This window comes from Strongylocentrotus purpuratus, unplaced genomic scaffold (genome assembly GCF_000002235.5).
Source record: "Strongylocentrotus purpuratus isolate Spur 01 unplaced genomic scaffold, Spur_5.0 spur5_scaffold_5, whole genome shotgun sequence".
Classification (NCBI taxonomy): Eukaryota; Metazoa; Echinodermata; class Echinoidea; order Camarodonta; family Strongylocentrotidae; genus Strongylocentrotus; species Strongylocentrotus purpuratus.
Genome location: NW_022145611.1, coordinates 37073433 through 37093861, shown reverse-complemented (window position 1 = coordinate 37093861; position 20429 = coordinate 37073433). Strand labels below are relative to the sequence as shown.

The 20429-nt window shown below is 37.6% G+C and overlaps 1 protein-coding gene across 1 annotated transcript in view; it reads left to right on the top strand.

Annotated features, from left to right (window-relative positions):
* LOC115929473 (bifunctional glutamate/proline--tRNA ligase-like) overlaps positions 1 to 20429 on the top strand; it is a 29548-nt gene continuing 9119 nt past the window's right edge. The window contains 22 exon segments of the mRNA XM_030998457.1: positions 1 to 137; positions 2033 to 2111; positions 2631 to 2730; positions 3090 to 3246; positions 3738 to 3877; positions 6353 to 6441; positions 7123 to 7249; positions 7807 to 7999; positions 8570 to 8741; positions 9130 to 9363; positions 10272 to 10356; positions 11186 to 11356; positions 12488 to 12624; positions 12942 to 12996; positions 13342 to 13494; positions 14093 to 14205; positions 14857 to 14959; positions 15126 to 15278; positions 15648 to 15863; positions 18241 to 18468; positions 19208 to 19435; positions 20094 to 20321. Of these exon segments, the coding sequence (XP_030854317.1) occupies positions 98 to 137; positions 2033 to 2111; positions 2631 to 2730; positions 3090 to 3246; positions 3738 to 3877; positions 6353 to 6441; positions 7123 to 7249; positions 7807 to 7999; positions 8570 to 8741; positions 9130 to 9363; positions 10272 to 10356; positions 11186 to 11356; positions 12488 to 12624; positions 12942 to 12996; positions 13342 to 13494; positions 14093 to 14205; positions 14857 to 14959; positions 15126 to 15278; positions 15648 to 15863; positions 18241 to 18468; positions 19208 to 19435; positions 20094 to 20321 (3201 nt within the window). The 5' untranslated portion in view covers positions 1 to 97.

The window sequence follows — 20429 nt, the reverse complement described above, 5'->3', positions numbered from 1 at the left end:
ACAACTAAGTGGACTCCCGGGAGTTTATTCTGTCTCAGAGACTGAGAGACGAATTAATCACTTTTTCTAATTATTCAGAGTTGCAATACTTTGGAAAATGTTGGCATTAGTTTCAAACACTTCAAATCCGCCTATAGGTAAGTTCATTTTATTTATGAATTATTGGTATGTGTGTGTTTTGACTGATTAGTCTACTTCTGTTCGATCTCTGAGTCCGAGCTCGCTCTTCGCGGAGGCCCCGCGGCGCGCGGGTGCAGTCAGATGCAGAGCCGAGCGCATCCCCAGAGTGCAGGGTGCAGAGCTGTGTGTGTGTAAGGCGAGTCTGACAGTCGCGATTTTGTAATGTGACTACCGGTACAAGTACAAACAAATATACAATTGATGAGTGTGATCAGCGCTCAAAATACACGGGGGCGGTGGGCGATTCGCCCCCGTGAGTGAGCTACAAAATCGCCCCCGTCAGGTTGCTCACGGGGGCGATTGCAAAATTAAAAATCGCCCCGGTGGAATTATGAAATAAACATAGGTCTAATCTTTTCTGGTATATTCTTTAACACAATATTGAGTTTCAATTTTCAAACCTTAAACCAATGAAATGGAACTAAGATTAGCGTGCAAGATTTCTCGTTTTATGAGTAGGCCTATTATTACCGATTCAGCTCGCAGTGCAGTGCCGCCGTCAGCAGTGGTTATAGGCCTACTGCGCCGCTAGTAGCGGTGCGTGTGCACGCTGCCGCGCCATGTCTGCTGGAGCTGGAGGCGATCGGGCAAGGGCAGAAACATGGTCATGGCCTGGAGAAGTTTTTCGTTGTCAGCAAATAATGAACCTCGACCAGTAAATCAATATTAGGGACTTTTAGATAATTTGCACGATGAGAACGTGGACTGCAACATGTGACCTCCTTTTAAGGCACTGCCAGTGCTTAAAAGGACGTCACATGTGATTGCCAGTGCCTTAAAAGGACGTAACACGTCCACGTCCACGCAAATCTAAAAGTCCCTTTTGAGGAGAAGAGGAAGACAAAAATGTCGTGGAATGATATGGTAACATGGGCAGATCTGCGGGGGGGGGGGGGGGGGGGGTAGGGGGTTTAACCCCCTCCTCCCACCCCCCCCCCCCCCTTCCCCGGCCCCCTTGGGCTGCCAAGTGAAAATGTGATATTACTTTCACCTATCTCAGATAACCCTAAGTTTTTGGTTGCTGCTTTATATGTAGTTGATAATGGATGATTAAAATAAAGAGAGAGAGAGAGAGAGAGAGAGAGAGAACCACCATCATTTTGCAATGGTTCAGGGTTCGTTTAATGTACATTTGAAACCATTGCTTAGCGTCTCAACCCTAACAAAATAGCAAAACTATTTTTGAGGAAAAGCATTATACTGAATTAAATAAAGAATAATAGCTTTATATTGGATCATACTAATACTGATACGGGCTTAAGACATTGTGGTATTTGTATAGAGGTATTCCAAAATGAAATTCTGATAATCAACATTTGTTCTGGTATCATATGTATATACGCATAATACAACTGATCTTTATGATTTCTTAACGTGACATAGCCTCTTCTCCCTCTGCAAACAAAACAGAAAACAAGGTTATTTAATAAAAGGACCATGCGAAAAATAATCATTGTGATTCAAATTGATGCAAGGATTTTTTTGAATAAAAAATTCACTGGATCTTCTTTGTAAAAACGACTTTTACAAATCTCAGCCATGCAATTCTGCCACTGTGCTGTAAGATCACTTTGAGATTAGGAGAAGTGTATTATGTAATGGGTATTTTAAATTGAATGGAACATCTCAACTCAGTAAGCATGGCTGAGATTTGTAAAAGTTGTTTTTACAAAGAAGATTCGCTTGTGTTCAGTAAGTTAGCGACTGTAATCTAAGCAATTCATCATTACGAACGCTATTAACTTAACTGTAGGTGTTATTTTATGACATTCAGCTATATCCTTGTATCTCCCAGTATATCCTGATAAATTGCCAATCCTAACCAGGAGTGTATGTTTCTTTCTTTTCTCAGCGGCACTCCTCACAGCAGAGTGCGTGACAGGGAAGGTGAAGGTTGAATGGGGATCTGCTAACGCCCTCAAGCTGTCTGAGTAAGTTCTTTTAAGGCTGTTTTTTCAAATAAAAATTGACATTATGCTCATGCACATGCATGGAATAACGAGGTTACAGTCCCTCTGTTGCTTCTTATTGAGGAACCGTTTGTAATTTACAGTTTCAGCCCCAACTTTGTCCATGCATCAATCTTGTGCTTAACAACTGTCTGATTCTTAGCCAATTAAAAAACCAGGCAATGACTTTGAATATGTTTGTCCCAAATTTGCCATTTTTGCAGAAGAAATTAATATAAATGCCGTTTAATGCCCTCTTAAACTGAGTGAAATATTAGCATTACAGTTAATTATATACACTTTTCTCTCAATAATAATCACCATGTCCAGCACTCTTGTATCATGATGGCAAACCATAGACGAACAGGAATGTTTTTAAACTGTGAAGAAATTAGCATGTGATTCTCATTGGTACCTATATTAATATCATATAGGTTTTCACTGTTGAATAACAATTATTTATGATCCCCTTTCATTTATATTTGTTGTGTTTTCTTGCAGTGCTGTGACATTGACATCGTCTACAGCTATCAGTCGTTACCTGGCTAGGACTACTCCTGAGAGTGGTCTCTATGGCAAGACCAGTCTGGAAGCTTCTGAGGTGAGCAATTCCTTTCCTATTAAAAACAATGGTGAAGACATTTCTATAAATCAAAATCATACGGTCAGTTTCTATTAGGTCTAATTAGGTCTAATTTTAAGTCAAAAGGCAGCAAGTCCTAATTTTGTTTTGCATTGGAAGGTATTCATGTAAACATGATACATGTGTAATTTGTGTTTTCAATACATTGCAACATTAAATAACTTCCATTTGACAGAAGGAAAACAATATAATTAGCTTAAAACATTGATGTTGCATAACATGAACAGATTACAGTCTTCAAATCCAAGTTAACTTACAATTATTATATTGTTTACTTTTATTTACCACTTGATTTCTTTCTTTATGACATATATCAGGTGGACCACTGGTTGGACTTTGCCAACATCCGTGTTGGGTCATCCTCGGACTTTCACCAGGCTGTGGCCTACCTGGACAAGATCCTTGGCCCAAGGACATTCCTGGTTGGACATGAGCTGACCATTGCTGATTTTGCAGTGTGGGGTGCCTTGAAAGGTAATTCAGTCTACATTTTTATTCTAGGTTTCTATTGCATGCAGTGGAACAGATATGGATTAGAATTATTAAAATGATGGCATTCTCAAGCTGTAAATGGTGCTTTAGTTTTAAGGCCTGCGTATGGAGTTCTTCCAAAGCATGCTCTAGCTTGACAACGCCCTCACTCTAAATAAGGAGATTAGAAATATGAATAAAGTTCAGTTGTAATGAACACTTAATTAACCATACTGCATTTTGCCATAAATATTTTGTTGTCAATCTTAATGAGAAATTGCTTAACTAGGATATATCTAGAATATATTTCGGTACCAACAGTTCAGTGTAGATAATTTTATTGTGAAATATAAACTTGAGCTTGTGTAAAGTGAGAGTCTAATTTGTAAAAAAATCATGAGATATATATGCAGAATAGTGTATTTTGTACTTCAGAAGTAGTATTAAATCAGTTATATCATGTGTTCTCTTGTCTTTTATTCTACTTTCCAAAGGGAGTAATCCATGGAGTAAGATGGTGACCCAAGGGAAAGCCCCTACCAACGTGATGCGATGGTTCAGCTTCTTAGGATCCCAAGACCAGTTCCAGAAGGTCATCAATGCCCTACCCGAGTCTGCCAGACAAGAATTGAGTGTATGTATTGAATAAAATAACAATGGTTTTATTACGTTTTTCAGTAGTATTGATCATTAAACATGTACATGTAGGTGTGGAGAATAGACTGAAGAGGACATATGAAGAAATACATGGTTGTGAATACCGTACCTGCAATGTCTAGGTTTATTCAAGGTTTTCTTCCTCGATAATTGTGATTTTGCCTTCTACTGTCCCTTGTACACATGTATTTTGCACATATCTTTATGTTTACCTTTGTTTTTTTCTTATCTCTCTCTCTCTCTCTCTCTCTCTCTCTTTTTCTTTCTCTCTCCTATACTCCACAATCTACCTTCCCAAGAAATATACCAGATAACCCTTTCGCAGCCTATTTTAATGTTTAGCATATCCAAGTGTACACTGGAAGGATCAAGAACATGTTACCTTGTATGTTCTGTTGATGGGTTGGGCATGAAACCTGATTGCTTGTCTTGTTTACATAGAAATCCTATGATGATAGCAGATCAGTGACAGCTGTTTTTATTAGTCATTGAGCCATAGGGTGATATTAGAAATGAACGGAAAGAATATCTCGGGTGTTCTCTGCCTTTATTTTATACTAAGGAAGAAGAAGAATTCATTGGCAATGATAAACTTACAAATATCTATCACATTCCTTACCTATATTGAAAGATATTATCTGACTACTTTAAAGACAATTATGATATATCAACAATTAATTAAATCATATGTTGAAAGGCATTTTATGACAAAAATATGAATTACAATATACCTTCTGAGAGCGAGAGGACAAATGACCAAAAGAAAAGCAAGAGAGGAAAGAGAGTTGTTCTTTGTATAAGCGTACAAAGCTGTACATGTATAGTTATTTTCTTCAACTCTGAAATGGTGTTGTTTTGGATTTTCTTTGTTTGGTTTTACAGGGATCTGATAATGTGAGTACCACATTGTCAGTGTGTATTGCATATGCCTTATCATTGAAAATGAAAGTCATGTTCTTGCATTTAAAATAAATCCATCGTCATGCAATTGAAAATTTTGCTGTTTAAATTCAAGTTTTGCAGTGTTAGCCATTCAATCTTAAACATTTGCAATTTGTAATTTTGTTTTAAATGTTACAGTAACCATTTTAAAATTTCGGCTTTCGTTTGCCTTAATTTTACTATTTTCTGAACGTTTAAATTCCACAATTAGTTTTTAGCAGGACTAAGAATATTCATGAAATCAGTCATTGAGAGTGCGACATAATCCCTTTTATAAGCATTTTACTTCCTTCATTATTGTCAACTGCCATTTAAAAAAGAAGAAAACTATCCTTCAGACCAATTAGAACTCTGATGAATTTCATGGAATTTGTAAATAAAACTTCATCAGTTGCAGTGTGAGATATTATCGTGGTCATTTGATTTGAAATTCCTATTTTTAATTTCCCTTTACTGCATCATGAAGATGTATATCTTCTCTTCATTTGTATACAATTTTATGAAATCAGTTTTGTTTAGTTCAGTTCAGTATTAACCCTCAGTTGCCCTTGTTAATTGAAACTGTTTGCCATTTTGCCGTTCATCTGCCCTTGTACATTCACAGCTGTTCTTCTGGATTTATGTCAATTGGGCAATTCCACGGTAACGGAAGGACACTCAGACAAGATTTTTGAACTTCAGGTTCATACTAAAAGAACTGTTTTATTAGTATAAGATGTGAAAAAGTACAGATATAATACCTATATAAGTGCCTTTAATTCTCCCAAAAAAAATTGTCATTATAGTTAAGTAGTTTAAGAATGTGCATATTAATTATCTCGGTAATGGAAGGACATAAAAATGGACATGGTTTTTCCAGTTAATTAGTGTTTATCCAAACTTTGTGAAGTTGATGAAGCTTTCCACTTGACTGAAACACATTTTGTTCCCCATAGTTTAATACATACTAATAAAACATTTCTTTTAGTATGAACCTGAAGTTCAAAAATCTTGTCTGAGTGTCCTTCCGTTACCGTGGAATTGCCCAATTGCTATTCATTTTACTCAAATTACTTGTCACAGAGATACTTTTTACTTTCATTTCACATTGTCATTAATGCTAAAGTTAAGCAAGAAAGACTGAGATTTTCAATATTATTCCCCAAATTTATTGAGCTCATACACATTATATTGTCTTGCATTCATTGTACATGTATATTATTAATTTTGCCTCAATCCCCCTTTCTGTTTTAAAGCTTCTGTGAAATGCTGTCCATTATACGACTGAAGCTTTTACAAAATTATATGAAACTTGGCTACCTGCTGTACAATTTCACCATAACTATTGGTTGTTGCATACTGTTACAATATTTGTTACTCCATTGGTGACTCATTAATTAGCTGTGAAGTTAATGTCATTAAATGATTCCTTCAGTAGTTCACAAACCCAGTATCATGTACAAGAATCCAAGAGGAACACAAACTTGTGTATGATGAGATACATTATCTATCTATCTCTCTTGTTTTACAGAGCAAGAAGAAGGATGTAGGTGGGTACGTAGAGCTTCCAGGAGCCGAGATGGGCAAGGTTGTAGTCAGGTTCCCACCAGAAGCTAGTGGGTAAGTACAAAACATGAAAAGTCTACTAAGGTACACCTAGTACAGTGGGTGAGACATTTATTATTGCCTAATCTAAATCTGTATGAATAAAGATTACTTTTAATTCAAAATTGTGAACTATTTATGTGAGATGTGTATGGAAACAACAAGTCATACTTTCTAACATCTTACATTATATGTAGTTCAGGGTGATTGAAGTCATATAAATGAAGATTAATTAGTTAATCTCTGTTTTAAAATTCAAAAAGGAAAACCCTATACATAATATTTTGCCACATTTCCAAGACCATGCAAGTTGTTGCTGTGTCACAGTATGCCTAATTTACAGAGATTGTTGTAATAATAAGAATAATAAGACAGTGCTTTTACAGCACATATAACTACTGTAGTGTCTCTATGTGCTCAAGAAGAGAGATATAAAAGGGAAAAAATGTGCAGTAAATGACGACTGTAACTCATCCAAATGCTGTTTACACAGGTATGCTTAATAGAGAGTTTTAGATTTATATAAAGATTGCTGTATAACTGATAGTCTCACAGAACATTCCTAAGAGCCTTCATATGCAAGTTTCTTGTAAAGAATCAAATGCCAGTGATTGCACAATCTCAATACAATGTTTGTATGCAGAACAAAACAATGTTATCTGTTATATTAATTTGTTTTCATCATCTTTCAATCAGATATCTGCACATTGGGCATGCTAAGGCAGCCTTATTGAACCAGTATTACCAGCTGGCCTTTGAAGGGAAGTTGGTCATGAGATTCGATGATACCAACCCTGCCAAGGAGAACATGGAATTTGAGAAGGTCAGTTGTCTGCCATTCCTTTCTCCTCAATTTCCATGACCTGTGAAAGTTCCCATACAAAATGGAGGAAAATTGCTTCTATATTTCATTGTATGGAAAAATGTTAAGGTTTTGATTTCTGAAGGTTCATATTCAGATATGTAAATATGATAGGTAATTGATCTGTCTGAAGATCTTACTATAAGAATTTTAAAAGGGCAATAATTGGTTTTTAGTTGGGAAATTAACTCATGATGACTAAAGGTTTGAGCCCTTTCTGCGGTTATACTTGTGTTGCATTTTTCAGGCCATTGAACCAGATACATTCACCCACAATTCGAATTATTGTGTATTGGTAATTCATCTGTTCTTTTCTCTCAGGTTATCCTAGAAGATAAAGCAATACTTTGTATAAAACCAGACATCTTTATGGGTACTGTGGACTCCACTGACTATATTAATCTTACGTTATGATCTGATCATTCTTGCATTGTTATTTCCTCATATTACCCTGAAAGATCAAACCAAACATCTTCACTCTTGTGATCTGATCATTCTTCTGTTGTCTTTTCTCTCAGGTTATCCTTGAAGATGTAGCCATGCTGGGCATCAAACCAGACATCTTCACCCATACGTCTGATTCCTTTGATCTGATCCAGTCCTACGCTGAGAAGCTGATCAAGGAAGGCAAGGCCTACGCTGACGACACTGAGCCCGAGGCCATGAAGAAGGAGCGAGAGCAGAGGGTGTACTCCAAGAACTGGCATAATAGTAAGTCTCCTTTACTGCCCAGAACTAAACAGATTCAAATATGAGTATTGTAAACAGGTTTATTGATTCTGTAATGGATATGCTGTAAAAAAAAAAATATAGTTTTAACACTACCACTACAGTAATCTTTCATTGTCCAGAGCTAGAAGGTTGTAAATCTATATAATGTCAACCGTTATTGACTCTTAGTGCTGTCAATCTATGTCTTCAAGACAATATGTCATGATGTTGAATGTTATGTCATGGGACATTATTACTGCGATTTATAGTATCTTTATAAAAAAATTGAGTGTGCTTAAAGCAGGAAGTAAATTATTTGGTAGTATTTTTATTTGTTCTTTATTTCTAATTCATAGAACAGAAGTTGAGAATGAATTGATATATTAAAAGGCATTAAAATGAACCATGTAAGATCACTCACAAGAAATAACTAAAGATTTCTATCCTAGTAACTCGCTATGTCTCGTGATTAGAGGTTTTAACTGATGAAATGTCTTTTTAAAGTCAAATAATGACAATATCTGTGAGCTTATAAGCTGCTAATGTCCTTTCTCGATGTTTTTTTTCCAGCTGTAGAGAAGAACTTTGAGATGTGGAACGAGATGGTGAAGGGAAGCGCCACAGGTCAGAAATGTTGTCTTCGGCTCAAGATTGACATGAAGTCTGACAATGGCTGTCTGAGGGATCCAACCATGTACCGCTGTAAGAATGAAGTCCATGTACGCACTGGTACCAAGTACAAGTAAGTCATCCAGTCATTGGACCATTTTTAACATAACAATTTAGGATTCAAATTTCAGGACACAAGTGGGATCTCCTCTATGAATCATTTGGATGAAAACAGCTTCCAATGAAGTCATTTGCTTTGTAAAATATGACAGGAAATTTTTTTTTAAAGGAAGAAATACAATCATTTAGAAAATTAGGAGAGATTTATGTGATTTTGTCACCTCTCTTTTGTGTAATACTTAACTTACAGAGAAGAAAACTGAACAGCAGCTTAGAACCATTGTTATCTTCATATTATGAATTGTGAATTGAAAAAAACACATGAGTTACCTCTGGAAGATCGTGTCATATATCATACATTCTGATCTGATATTTGTTTTTCCCATTCTTTCTTCTGCCAGGGTGTATCCAACCTATGACTTTGCTTGCCCGATCGTTGACAGCGTGGAGGGGGTGACACACGCTCTACGTACCACTGAATATCATGACAGAGATCCACAGTTTGATTTCATCATTGATGTGCTAGGTCTACGCAAACCACATGTATGGGAGTATAGCAGACTCAACCTACAATATACTCTGCTCTCTAAGAGAAAGCTCACCTGGTTTGTGGAGAATGGATTGGTAGATGGATGGTAAGTGGAAGGGAAAGTGATAACGGTCATAATTTTAGTTTACTGGTAGGGTAAATCTCAACACAGAAACATTAAAAGTTACACAAAATGCATTTGTTTTCAAAATCTCTTGGTTAAAATGATCCACTGGAGTAAATAATACAAATAAAATAAAAACTAAGAGTTAATTTTGTAAGTCTAATTCCTTATCTGTTAGGGAATGTGCATGTTTTGTGCAATAGAAATCTGCTAAAGAGAAGGTTGAGTTCTGGGAAAAGGTGAAAAATAATTTGTGAGCACTATCATTCTTATTATGCAAGTGTAGAAGAACATCAGATAAGACATGTTCCCTGAAAAGCATGGCTCTTCAAATGCCTTTATATTCTAAATATGTGATGTAACATCGTAAAAGTCGGGGGTAGGATTTTTACGCCACGTGTTCATGTAGTCCCATATACATCTTTCTGTGTACAGTGTTTGTAACTTTACCAAGACTTGGCCAAATTTCTTATCATTTTGATGATCCCAGAACCCTGCAATACACACAAATTTTTATATGCTAGGTGATCAACCTTTTCTGGTCGATTCCACACCGTTTCTTTCACAATGCAATCGCATGACCAGAACTCAACTTCATCTTTAAAGCACAACCTTAAGTTTTCTAAATGTTTATGTTGAGCTATTTATGGGCTAAAATAGGGCATTAGTGATTGTCAAAGGCATACACATTGCTAAAGAGCACAGTTTTTCTCTGTTTCACAATATGCAAAGATCTTTTTTCTCATTTAGATCTATATGTGCAGTTGTGTAAAACTAACACATTTATAGCTTCCACAGAGATCTGTAAACAAAATTATATGGACAAAATGAAATATCAACTTGCATAGGTACTGTCTTAACTCTTTTTTAAAATATGTTTTGTGTCTCAGGGATGATCCTCGGTTCCCAACTGTACGTGGCATCCTCAGGAGAGGCATGACTGTGGAGGGACTGAAGCTCTTCATTAATGCTCAGGTATGCACATGGTATTTACTGAGAGTGAGAGATGGGAGGGGAGAGGGGAAGAAATGATAGAGGGAGAGATAGAGAGAAGGGGAGTGGTCTGTTTATTGAGGGACTGAAACTGTTCATCAATGCTCAGGTATTTACATCTTATTTACAGAGTGTGAGAGAGGTGCAAATAAAATAAAATAAATGGCTCAGAGAGGGGGAGAAAGGAAGGGGAAGGGGGGGTTGTTTATGGAGGAACTTGGAGGCCGCCATCCTTATCAAGCTTTGCTTATGATTGCGGTCTCCTGCACTTTTCCAACAGAATAGTTGGGATAATAGTTTAAATTTATGATAATATGTTATGGAAATATTAAGTTTTGTTATTATATGTACATATATTATGTAAAAAAACATTTTGACATGAAGAAATTATTGTTTGTATATATTGTATTATACCTTACATTTATATGTTCTTTGTTATTCAAAAATGCAGAAATCAAATCAAATCAAAACTGAAACTGTTCGTCATTGCCCAGTTAGTTATATGAGAGAGAGAAAGAGTGTTTGTGTGTTTTTCTCTCAGCATTAAGCTACAGGACATACATAAATATATTTAAAATTAAAAAAAAACAATCCTGTTGTACTATTTCAGCACACCTCATACCTATCTCATTAAATCAACTTAACTTATGTCAGGCCAGTTGCTTCTACTCGATTCAGTGCAGTACTGTGAAGTATAATGATAGCAATCAAGTTCTTATGAATATAAAACTGTAATAGTACAAATTTAATCAAATCAATAAATTCCAATATCTCATTTTGATTAGAATAATTGTTTTATTTCAATATGAAGGGATCCTCGAGATCTGTTGTGATGATGGAATGGGATAAGCTATGGAGCTTCAACCGAAAGGTCATTGACCCCATCGCTCCAAGGTTCACAGGTGTTGTTCGAGATGGAGCTGTTCCAGTCACAGTATCCAATGCCCCGGAAGAGTGTAGAGAGGTAGCAAAACATCCCAAGGTAGGCCTTAGGAATCACCTGATACTGAGAGTGATTGATAATGAAGTGGTTATAAATATAGCTTGTTTTCTGTAGGTTAATTGTGACTTCATTTGCATTACACCATTCCTGCACTTTCAATAAATTTTCACTTACAATGGTCCAAAAACAGAGCCTAAGTTGAGGGACACTACATGTTATATCCAAAACAATGAATGATGCAATGAATGAGACAGAACATGAAGTTGGTGTTAACCCTAAGTACTAGTGATATTGACACTTATTGACTTTTCATTGAGATGACATGGTTTTGAGGAAGAGGTGTGTGTAGTTATGATTTTAACAAATATGTATCAAATCAGATGTGATTGTTAATGTTACAGCCACTTTTTAGCATCGTCATCTAAAGACTTGACACAGGGTTAAACTCTTGGTGGTAGTATAGCCTGACCAGATAGCTAACCACTAGACAAATGAATCCTTATCCCTTATTTAGATGAAAGAAATCCCCAAAACATGATTTTTGAGGTGTAATCTTCATGTCTTCCACTGCTTATTCGCATTTGCATATTGAGTTGACTAGATCTATCATCATCTAGTGCCAGGCGCGTACGCAGGATTTTTTCAAGGGGGGGGTTTTAACATTTATAAATCGGGCCCAAAATTTCGCAACGACTCAGCCAGCCGCTGAATAAGCTAGGGGGGGGGGATAGGAGGGGGGGGGGGGGGTAGGAGGACACTTTTTTTTTTTTTGGTCTCGAAATTTGAAAATTTGACATTTTGCTCTGTTGGGAGGGGGGGTAAGGTCAGCTTTTTTAGGTCAACCATGGGAATTTTTTTTTTTTTTTTTTTTTTTTAATTAAAAAAAAAAAAAAAATCCAAAAGGGGGGAGGGGGGTTTTAGGGAGATTTAGGGGGGTTTACACACAAAAAAAATTACCAAAGGGGGGGGGGTTAACCCCCAAACCCCCCCCCCCCTGTGTACGCGCCTGTCTAGTGCCGTCCTTTTGGAAGGGGTTGGCGGCTATTCACCTCCATCACCTTCTGTCGTGTACCCTTGTTCTAACATTTTTCTTAGTTAAGACCAGTCCATTTCTTGACTAGGTCACATGGTCTTAATTTGTAACTAATTTAGTCTTGTCATTATTTCCAGAATGCTGATGTAGGCATGAAGAAGATGTGGATCAGTAAGAAGGTCTTCATTGACCAGGAAGATGCAGCAACCTTCTCAGATGGTCAAATTGTGACCTTCATCAATTGGGGCAACCTCAACATCAAGAAGATTGTCAAGTAAGGGTCAAATTGAAACGGATTTCTGTATAGCATCTCTGTTACAGTTTTTGTGTATTGTAATATATGTATTATCAGATGAATGTAAGTATTTTCTGGCTACTTACAGAGAAGATTTTTCCCCATTAATTTGTACAATGTATTCTAAATGCTAATTTTCAACAACTACAACAGCAACAACAAAAATCAATTTTCGCATGTAGAATTTTTAAGCAAACTGTGATACATGTCTTGCACCAAATTAACCTTCTGCAACTTCCAATGCACTTATATAATATTTAAGTTGTAAGTAACTTTTAAATGTCTTCATTTTTCAGGGCATCAGATGGGAAAGTTCAGTCAGTTGAGGCAGAGTTTGATGCTGATAACAAGGTTTGTCCATGTTCATGTTCATCTAAACTACCTTGATTTACAGTCTTTCACTCAATCACTATTTATTGTTTCTCATTAAAATCAGTGATAATAATTGGACTTTCAATTTTGATAAATATCCAGTCACTAATGGTACTTTTACGCTATTTTATCTGTCATAGCATGTAGAGTAATGGTGCCACATGTTATTGTCTGAATTGTCAAAATATGATTTGCTTTGGGGTGGCCATCAGAAGCCTCCATGATCCACTATGATGACATCATAGCTTGCCATTTAACAAACATTTGTCGTAAATTTGTAGTAGATTTATTTTGTCATCCTATTTATACATTTCTTTCTTGTAGAACTTCAAGAACACAATCAAAGTGACATGGTTGGGCGAGACCGAGAAGGCTCCATTCATAGAGGCTGTCATGATCCATTATGATAACATCATCACCAAGGGCATTCTGGGTAAAGATGAAGACTTCAAGGACTACGTCAACAAGAAATCAAGGGTAAGAAGAGTTCATGGAATTTAATTGTAGTGTTTGTGTATTTATAGATTTAATTTTTACATAATATTTGTGTATTCAGCGGTATAGATTTTCTAATGTTTCCCAATCACCATTGTATGTGAGTTATGTTTTTACACATTGTACAGTTGAAAACTATACCTACTTTGTGCATCAAGAGATAACTATTATGTTCAGATTATTTTATGAACTTTCTTTCATTTAATGTGCCTACAGTTATTTTTCCTTCTGCTAATTAGTGATGAAAGAGTGTTTCAATATATGTATATGTTATCAGATGTACTGTGCCATTAGAGCAAAAAGAGTTGTCAAGAAATGTTGTTTTTCATTATTCTTGGAAGTATAGTTATTATCATTGGCAAGAGCACTGTTTGATATTGATGCTTACATCAAAGGGCAAGGTGTTTTACACAAAACTATCCTCCTTGACCTAGATGTATGGCATTGGTACCTAGTAGTGTTCAGGTACTACTGGTTATGATGGTTGCAGCCTGTGGAAGAGCAGTTTTAATATCGATGAGGCTACCCTGGGTGAATTAAGCCATATTTTTAATTGTTGTTATTGTTTTATATAATGTAGGAGGATACAAGTATCATTGGTGACCCTGAGCTAGCATCAGTCAAGAAAGGTGAAATCGTCCAGATCCAGAGGAAAGGTTTCTTCATTTGTGATCAGGCATATGAACCACAGAGGTAAAGATCAATCCAAGACAACCCTTGTTTACCATAACATTTTTTAAAGTGCTGTTGAATTGCAAGTAAGTTCAATATAGTAATCTGGGGCCAGTTTCTCCAAAGTTTTGTCGGGCTAGGTTTGTAGACGTACCTTTGAAAGAAGTATCATTTCTATAATACATATTTCAAATGGGATGTCCAGGTAGTTAGGCTTGTGACAGTTTCAAGATACTAGTCCCTGTTATCAGAAGATGCAGGAGACTTCAGGGTACAAAATGTGAAAGAGGAAACAAGAAAGAAAGGGGAGGAAAAAAACACTTTCTGTTCTGAGAAATGATAAAAGTTACACTATTTTTCATATCCTGGGAACCTATGTATTGATAGCTCAGAGAATTTTAGAGTAGTGAAGTTCTTTGCTTGGAAGAATGCAGGTTTTAAATTGTTTCAAATGCATATCACAATATTCAATAACCACTTTACTTTGCTATAAAATGACATTGAAATTAAGTTGTTAGAATTTGAACAAAGTTGAATTGCACCTGGATTACTTGAGATATCCAAGTGCTAAAAATCAGGGGCTTGAAAGAAGAAAGTTCTGTTAATATGATCTGTATCAGTGGCTTCAGCACGTTCTATCATTGGTTCTTTGTACATGATTTCACTTTTCAGTCGACACACAAGTCGTGCTACACCGTGTATCCTGATCAACATCCCTGATGGTCACACCAAGAGCCAAACTTCTTCAGGTTCAGCAGCTGCAGCAGCTGATAAGGTCAGGGGACATCACAAACTTACTCATCTATCAACAAATATCACATGATATGATTAATTTATCTTTATTTCTCAACCTAAATAAATTCCACTGTTTCTCTGAAGTGTCTTGAATCTTGAATGGCACACTAATCTTGGTTACAATGTTTTCTATTCTAATCTGTCAGGGTAAGAAAGCGCCAAAACAGAGTAAGAAGGAGACGGTGAAGAGTGCCCCTGCAGCTGTGGCGCCCTCTACGGGAGATGGCAGTGACTTGGTCGCAAAGATCACAGCTCAAGGTGACAAGGTCAGAGCCCTCAAGTCCGCCAAGGCCCCAAAGGTAAAATATTTGATTCTAGTCCATTCTTATTTTGAACTTAAAGGGACATTTAGTATAATGTTCCCTATACTTCTGGCAGGTATCATATATAAGCTCTTTATCCATTGTTCAATATCGTATTCAGACATACAAATTCAAGAGGACCTCAACACACACAAATTTTATTCAATTTTTAGTATAAACAAAGGAACTTCAACAACTGTTTTTCTTGTATTCTTTTAAGTTATAAGTTATGCTAATTCTTTGTATCCAAGATTTGAATCATCAGGAATCCTCATAAGATTGAATAAAAGTTAATTCCCAAATTTGACCCTCCCGATTTGTATAAAGTATTGTTATTTACATTTCCACTGTTTTACTCTCTTGTAGACTGAAATAGATGCTGTAGTTAAGGTCCTTCTTGCACTGAAGGCAGACTATAAGAATCAGACTGGACAGGACTATAAACCAGGAGCAGCCCCAGCCAAGGCCGCCGAGACTGCGGAGACCCCTAAAGCCGAGACTGGTGGTGTAGATGGTTTGGTGGCCAAGATCACAGAGCAAGGGGACAAAGTCAGGACTCTCAAGAGCAACAAAGCTGCCAAGGTAGAAACCTGTGTGTCTAGTACATTCCTCATCTTATGTAGTAACCATCCTGTTCTTATGAATAATAATAATGATAAAGACATTTATAACGCGCAACATATCCGACCAGAGGGTGCTCAAGGCGCTTACAATAAGTTGCATATAAACTATACTTATACTATACAATTATGCTTACATTACATTGTACATTGTGAAAAAGATGATCTTTGTTAACGTTAGATAAGATAAGTTTACAGACTGATTAACAGTCCTTTAGTGTGTTTGGGAGACTGTTCCATAATTGGGGAGCTGCTGAGGCAAATGCTCGATCTCCCCATGATCGTCTGGTCTTAGGGATGATCAGAGTTGATGTATTGGAAGAACGGAGACCAGAATGGGTATATAAAACTATGATAAAGTTCAAGGTTGAGTGTTTGATCACAGACACATGACATTCAAATAGAGGACTTCCCTATTGACCTTGTTTCCCCTATTTTGTATACTTTGCCACCAAAGGTGGTGCTGGAGTCATGTTTTGTCTTCTTCCACCCGCATTGTTTTAGTTCTTTGTTATCATGATGCTCTTTCACAGAGCTGCCAAGTCTCCCGGATCCTGCGGGAGACTCCCGGATTTTGACCCAATATCCCGTTTTCCCGACCCCATGCAAAAATCTCCCGGATTTCCAGATTTTAAGTTGTATTATTTTCATAAACGACTGTTTCACAAGACTAGCATGTTGAGTTCGTACGTACGTATACAAACACACGGCAATTCTGTAATATGAATTTTCCTGTTATCCAGTCGTCGAATATAAATTTACCGTGATATCGTACTTTATTTAACAGCGTAATAAATGAGAGTTACGCCGAACGACTGGCGGGCTAATCTAACAAACCATTGGGAACATGTGATAATGTGAGTGGTGTTTGTGTGATAGCAATTCGCCTGCTTGCTCTGCCGGGCGGCTTCCTCGCCGGCCCCCGTAGCGTCCCGGTACGTTGGTGCCGGTTTCCGATCGGTCGCGTCAGAGCAGCCAGAAGTTGCACTGATACAACAAGCAGACTTTGTCTGCTGCGATCGGCCCAAAAAACTGCACATTTCAACATCAGTTTTTGGATTGATTTGGGGACTTTTGCGATGTGATTTTTAAGTGGATTATCATTTGATACCAACATGGCAGTGTTACTGCAGAGTGGATTTTGAAGCCGACTTTTTTTTTCTGATCTCCTTTGCCGTTGGGAACGCATCGATATAACTTGCATCTTCCGAAGGCGTAAGTCAACTTTGTCCAAAACAAGGCTGTATTTTGCTCTCTGTTTGAGTATTAAAATATCATCCAGGACAATGTCGAAGTCGAAATATTATCAGAAATATAAAGATGACTACCACTTGGAATGGCCTTGTGTTGGGAAATCTACGAAAGGCGAATACTACGCATTTTGTACAGTTTGCGGCGCAGATATCTCCATCAAGAGTGGGGGAAGAAATGATGTATTTCGCCACATCACATCTGACAAACACAAGCAAACCGCGAAAGCAAGGGGCAATACAAAAGGAATACAGAGCTTTTTCAGGTTAGTATGAACAGTTCTTAGATTTGTAAAATCGAGAAATAGTCTACCCCTCTATACCATAGACCTGAGTTCATTTTTCAGGGGAACCAGAGATCCTGAACAAAAACTTGAGAATAGACAAGAAATGGTCTGCAATTTCAAAGATGGAGGATGGCAATGGCTCAAAGAAATACACACTTCTGAGCAAAGTGATGAAATCTTTGCTTGTGATACCACATTCCAATGCTTCATGTGAAAGAGTTTTTAGCATTGTTAGGAAGAACAAAACTGATTTCAGGGGATCAATGAATTTGAAAACACTTCAAGCACTCCTAACAGAGAAAATTGCCAACACAGATGTCCCATGCTACCAAAGGGAGTATAGCAAGGACCTCCTTAGCAAACTCAAGCAAGCAACCTACCAGTCACTTCAAGGAAAACCCTCAAGCACACCCCAGTCCTTGCCTTCCACAAGTACATCCCCCATTTCACAATAGAGGTAACAGGAGTTCATAGTCTGAAATATGATGTGAAGTTCATATGTTATCAATTGTATGCAAATAAAATGTGCCATATCAAAGCCTTCCATTTTGAGAAATCATTGAAAAAATGTGTTCTAAAAGGGTTTCAAAGAGGCTTAAAACCAAGAGCTTTTGGGGGCCTGCCCCCTGCCCCCCCCCCCCCCCCCCACCAGGGGCACTAAAAGGCCATTCTTGGTTCCCGCCAACAATGAAGTCGTTCGATGCTGCTCTCTCAGAAATCTCCCTGATTACCCAAATCAAATGTTGGCAGCTCTGCTTTCATACTTCATATCACAATTCCTTCATCTTTCTCTTTCTTACAGGCTGAGATTGATGCCGCAGTGAAGACTCTGCTAGCTCACAAGGCAGACTACAAGAAAGCGACTGGCAAGGACTACAAACCAGGAGCAGCTCCTGCCTCCTCCGCTCCTGCCGTCAAAAAGGAGAATGCTCCTCCTGCATCGGGAGGTCCAGAGGTAGACGTCATTGTTGCAAAGATCACGACCCAGGGAGATAAAGTCCGTACACTCAAGTCAAGTAAAGCTGACAAGGTATGTCAAATGTTTTTATCAAGATGATCATGATGTCACTTTAATACTAGGAAGATTGTATACATAGACTGCTCGCAACATGCTGATTATTCCAATATTTACTCATCCATTGACAACTGAATTCTTTCATTCCCAAAGACTGTATACAGGAATTACCAAGTACCTGTAGGTGATACATTAACCAAATATCCAAGATGTAATTCTGAAAAGAAATATAATGTACTGTACTTTTTGTCAATAATATAGCTCTGGATATTTACCTAAGGAATGCTGAGAAAAGAAAAGAACATTTAATAGTAATAGGCATTTCTATAGCGCCGTCTATCTAGAAATTCTATTCTGAGGCGCATTTATTATTACCCCGGCTTTAGCCTAGCTGGCATTACAGCGCTCCAGCATTTCAAGGAATTAATTCCTGCCAGGTACCCATTTACATCACCTGGGTTGAGTGTGGCAAATGTAGATCAATGTCTTGCCAACAGACATTAGTGCCGCGGCAGGACTCGAACTGCAAACCTTGTGATCGACAGTCCAGCGACGTATCCACTCGACCACGCTCTTCTACTATAAGATAAGGATAGAGAATTCTTACAGTTCCCTTGTGAACAAAAATATTATTTTTATGCTCTTTTATATTTACTCCAAAGATATTGTTCAAAATATGTAATTACTTCCTACTTGTACTGTCCACTCTCAGCTTTAATTTGATTTAATTTATATATTCTTGTGAAATATTCAGGGAGAAATAGATGCTGCAGTGAAGACTCTGCTAGCTCACAAGGCAGATTACAAGAAAGCGACTGGCAAGGACTACAAACCAGGAGCAGCTCCTGCCTCCTCCGCTCCTGCTGTCAAGAAGGAGAATGCTCCTCCTGCATCAGGAGGTCCAGAGGTAGACACCATTGTTGCAAAGATCACAAGCCAGGGAGATAAAGTCCGTACACTCAAGTCAAGTAAAGCTGACAAGGTATGTCAGACACGGGTCAAATATTTTTATGCCTCCTCTACAAAGTAGCCAGTGGCATTATGTTTTCGGGTTGTCCGTCCGTACGTCCCGTCCTCGTGATCGCGTTATCTCAAGAACCAAATTATAGATTACCACCAAATTTGGGTCATGTATGTATCTTGCAGAGCTAATGAATTGATTAGATTTTGGAGTCATGAGGTCAAAGGTCACAGGGCTAATTATGTAAGCGAAAATAGCTTGTGATCACATTGTCAATACTAACGGATGGATTACTATCAAACTTGGGACATGTATGTATCTAGCAGAGCCAATGAACTGATTAGATTCTAGGTTCATGAGGCCAAAGTTCAAAGGGTCATACATGTATATGAAAAATCACTTTTAACCACGGATAATTAATGGATTACAATCGAACTTGAAATTTTAAAATTGCTTCTGTTTTGGTTAGTAAAATCGCTCTGTGGCGGAGGCATCATTTTTGACTGCATTGCAGTGGAACATCCATCTAGTTATCAAGATGATCATGATGTCAGTTAATACTAGAAAGTTTGTAGCATTAAGCATTAAGAATGTGTTATTCCTTCCTACTGGTACTGTACACTCTCAGCTTTAATTTTGATATAATTTACATATTTATATATTCTTGTGAAATATTCAGGGAGAAATAGATGCTGCAGTGAAGACTCTGCTAGCTCACAAGGCAGACTACAAGAAAGCGACTGGCAAGGACTACAAACCAGGAGCAGCTCCTGCCTCCTCCGCTCCTGCCGTCAAGAAGGAGAATGCTCCTCCTGCATCAGGAGGTCCAGAGGTAGACACCATTGTTGCAAAGATCACAAGCCAGGGAGATAAAGTCCGTACACTCAAGTCAAGCAAAGCTGACAAGGTATGTCAGAAGCGTGTCAAATGTTTTTATCAAGATGATCATGATGTCAGTCAATAATAGAAAGTTTGTATACATACTCTGCTTGTTGCATGCAGATATTGGCAATAT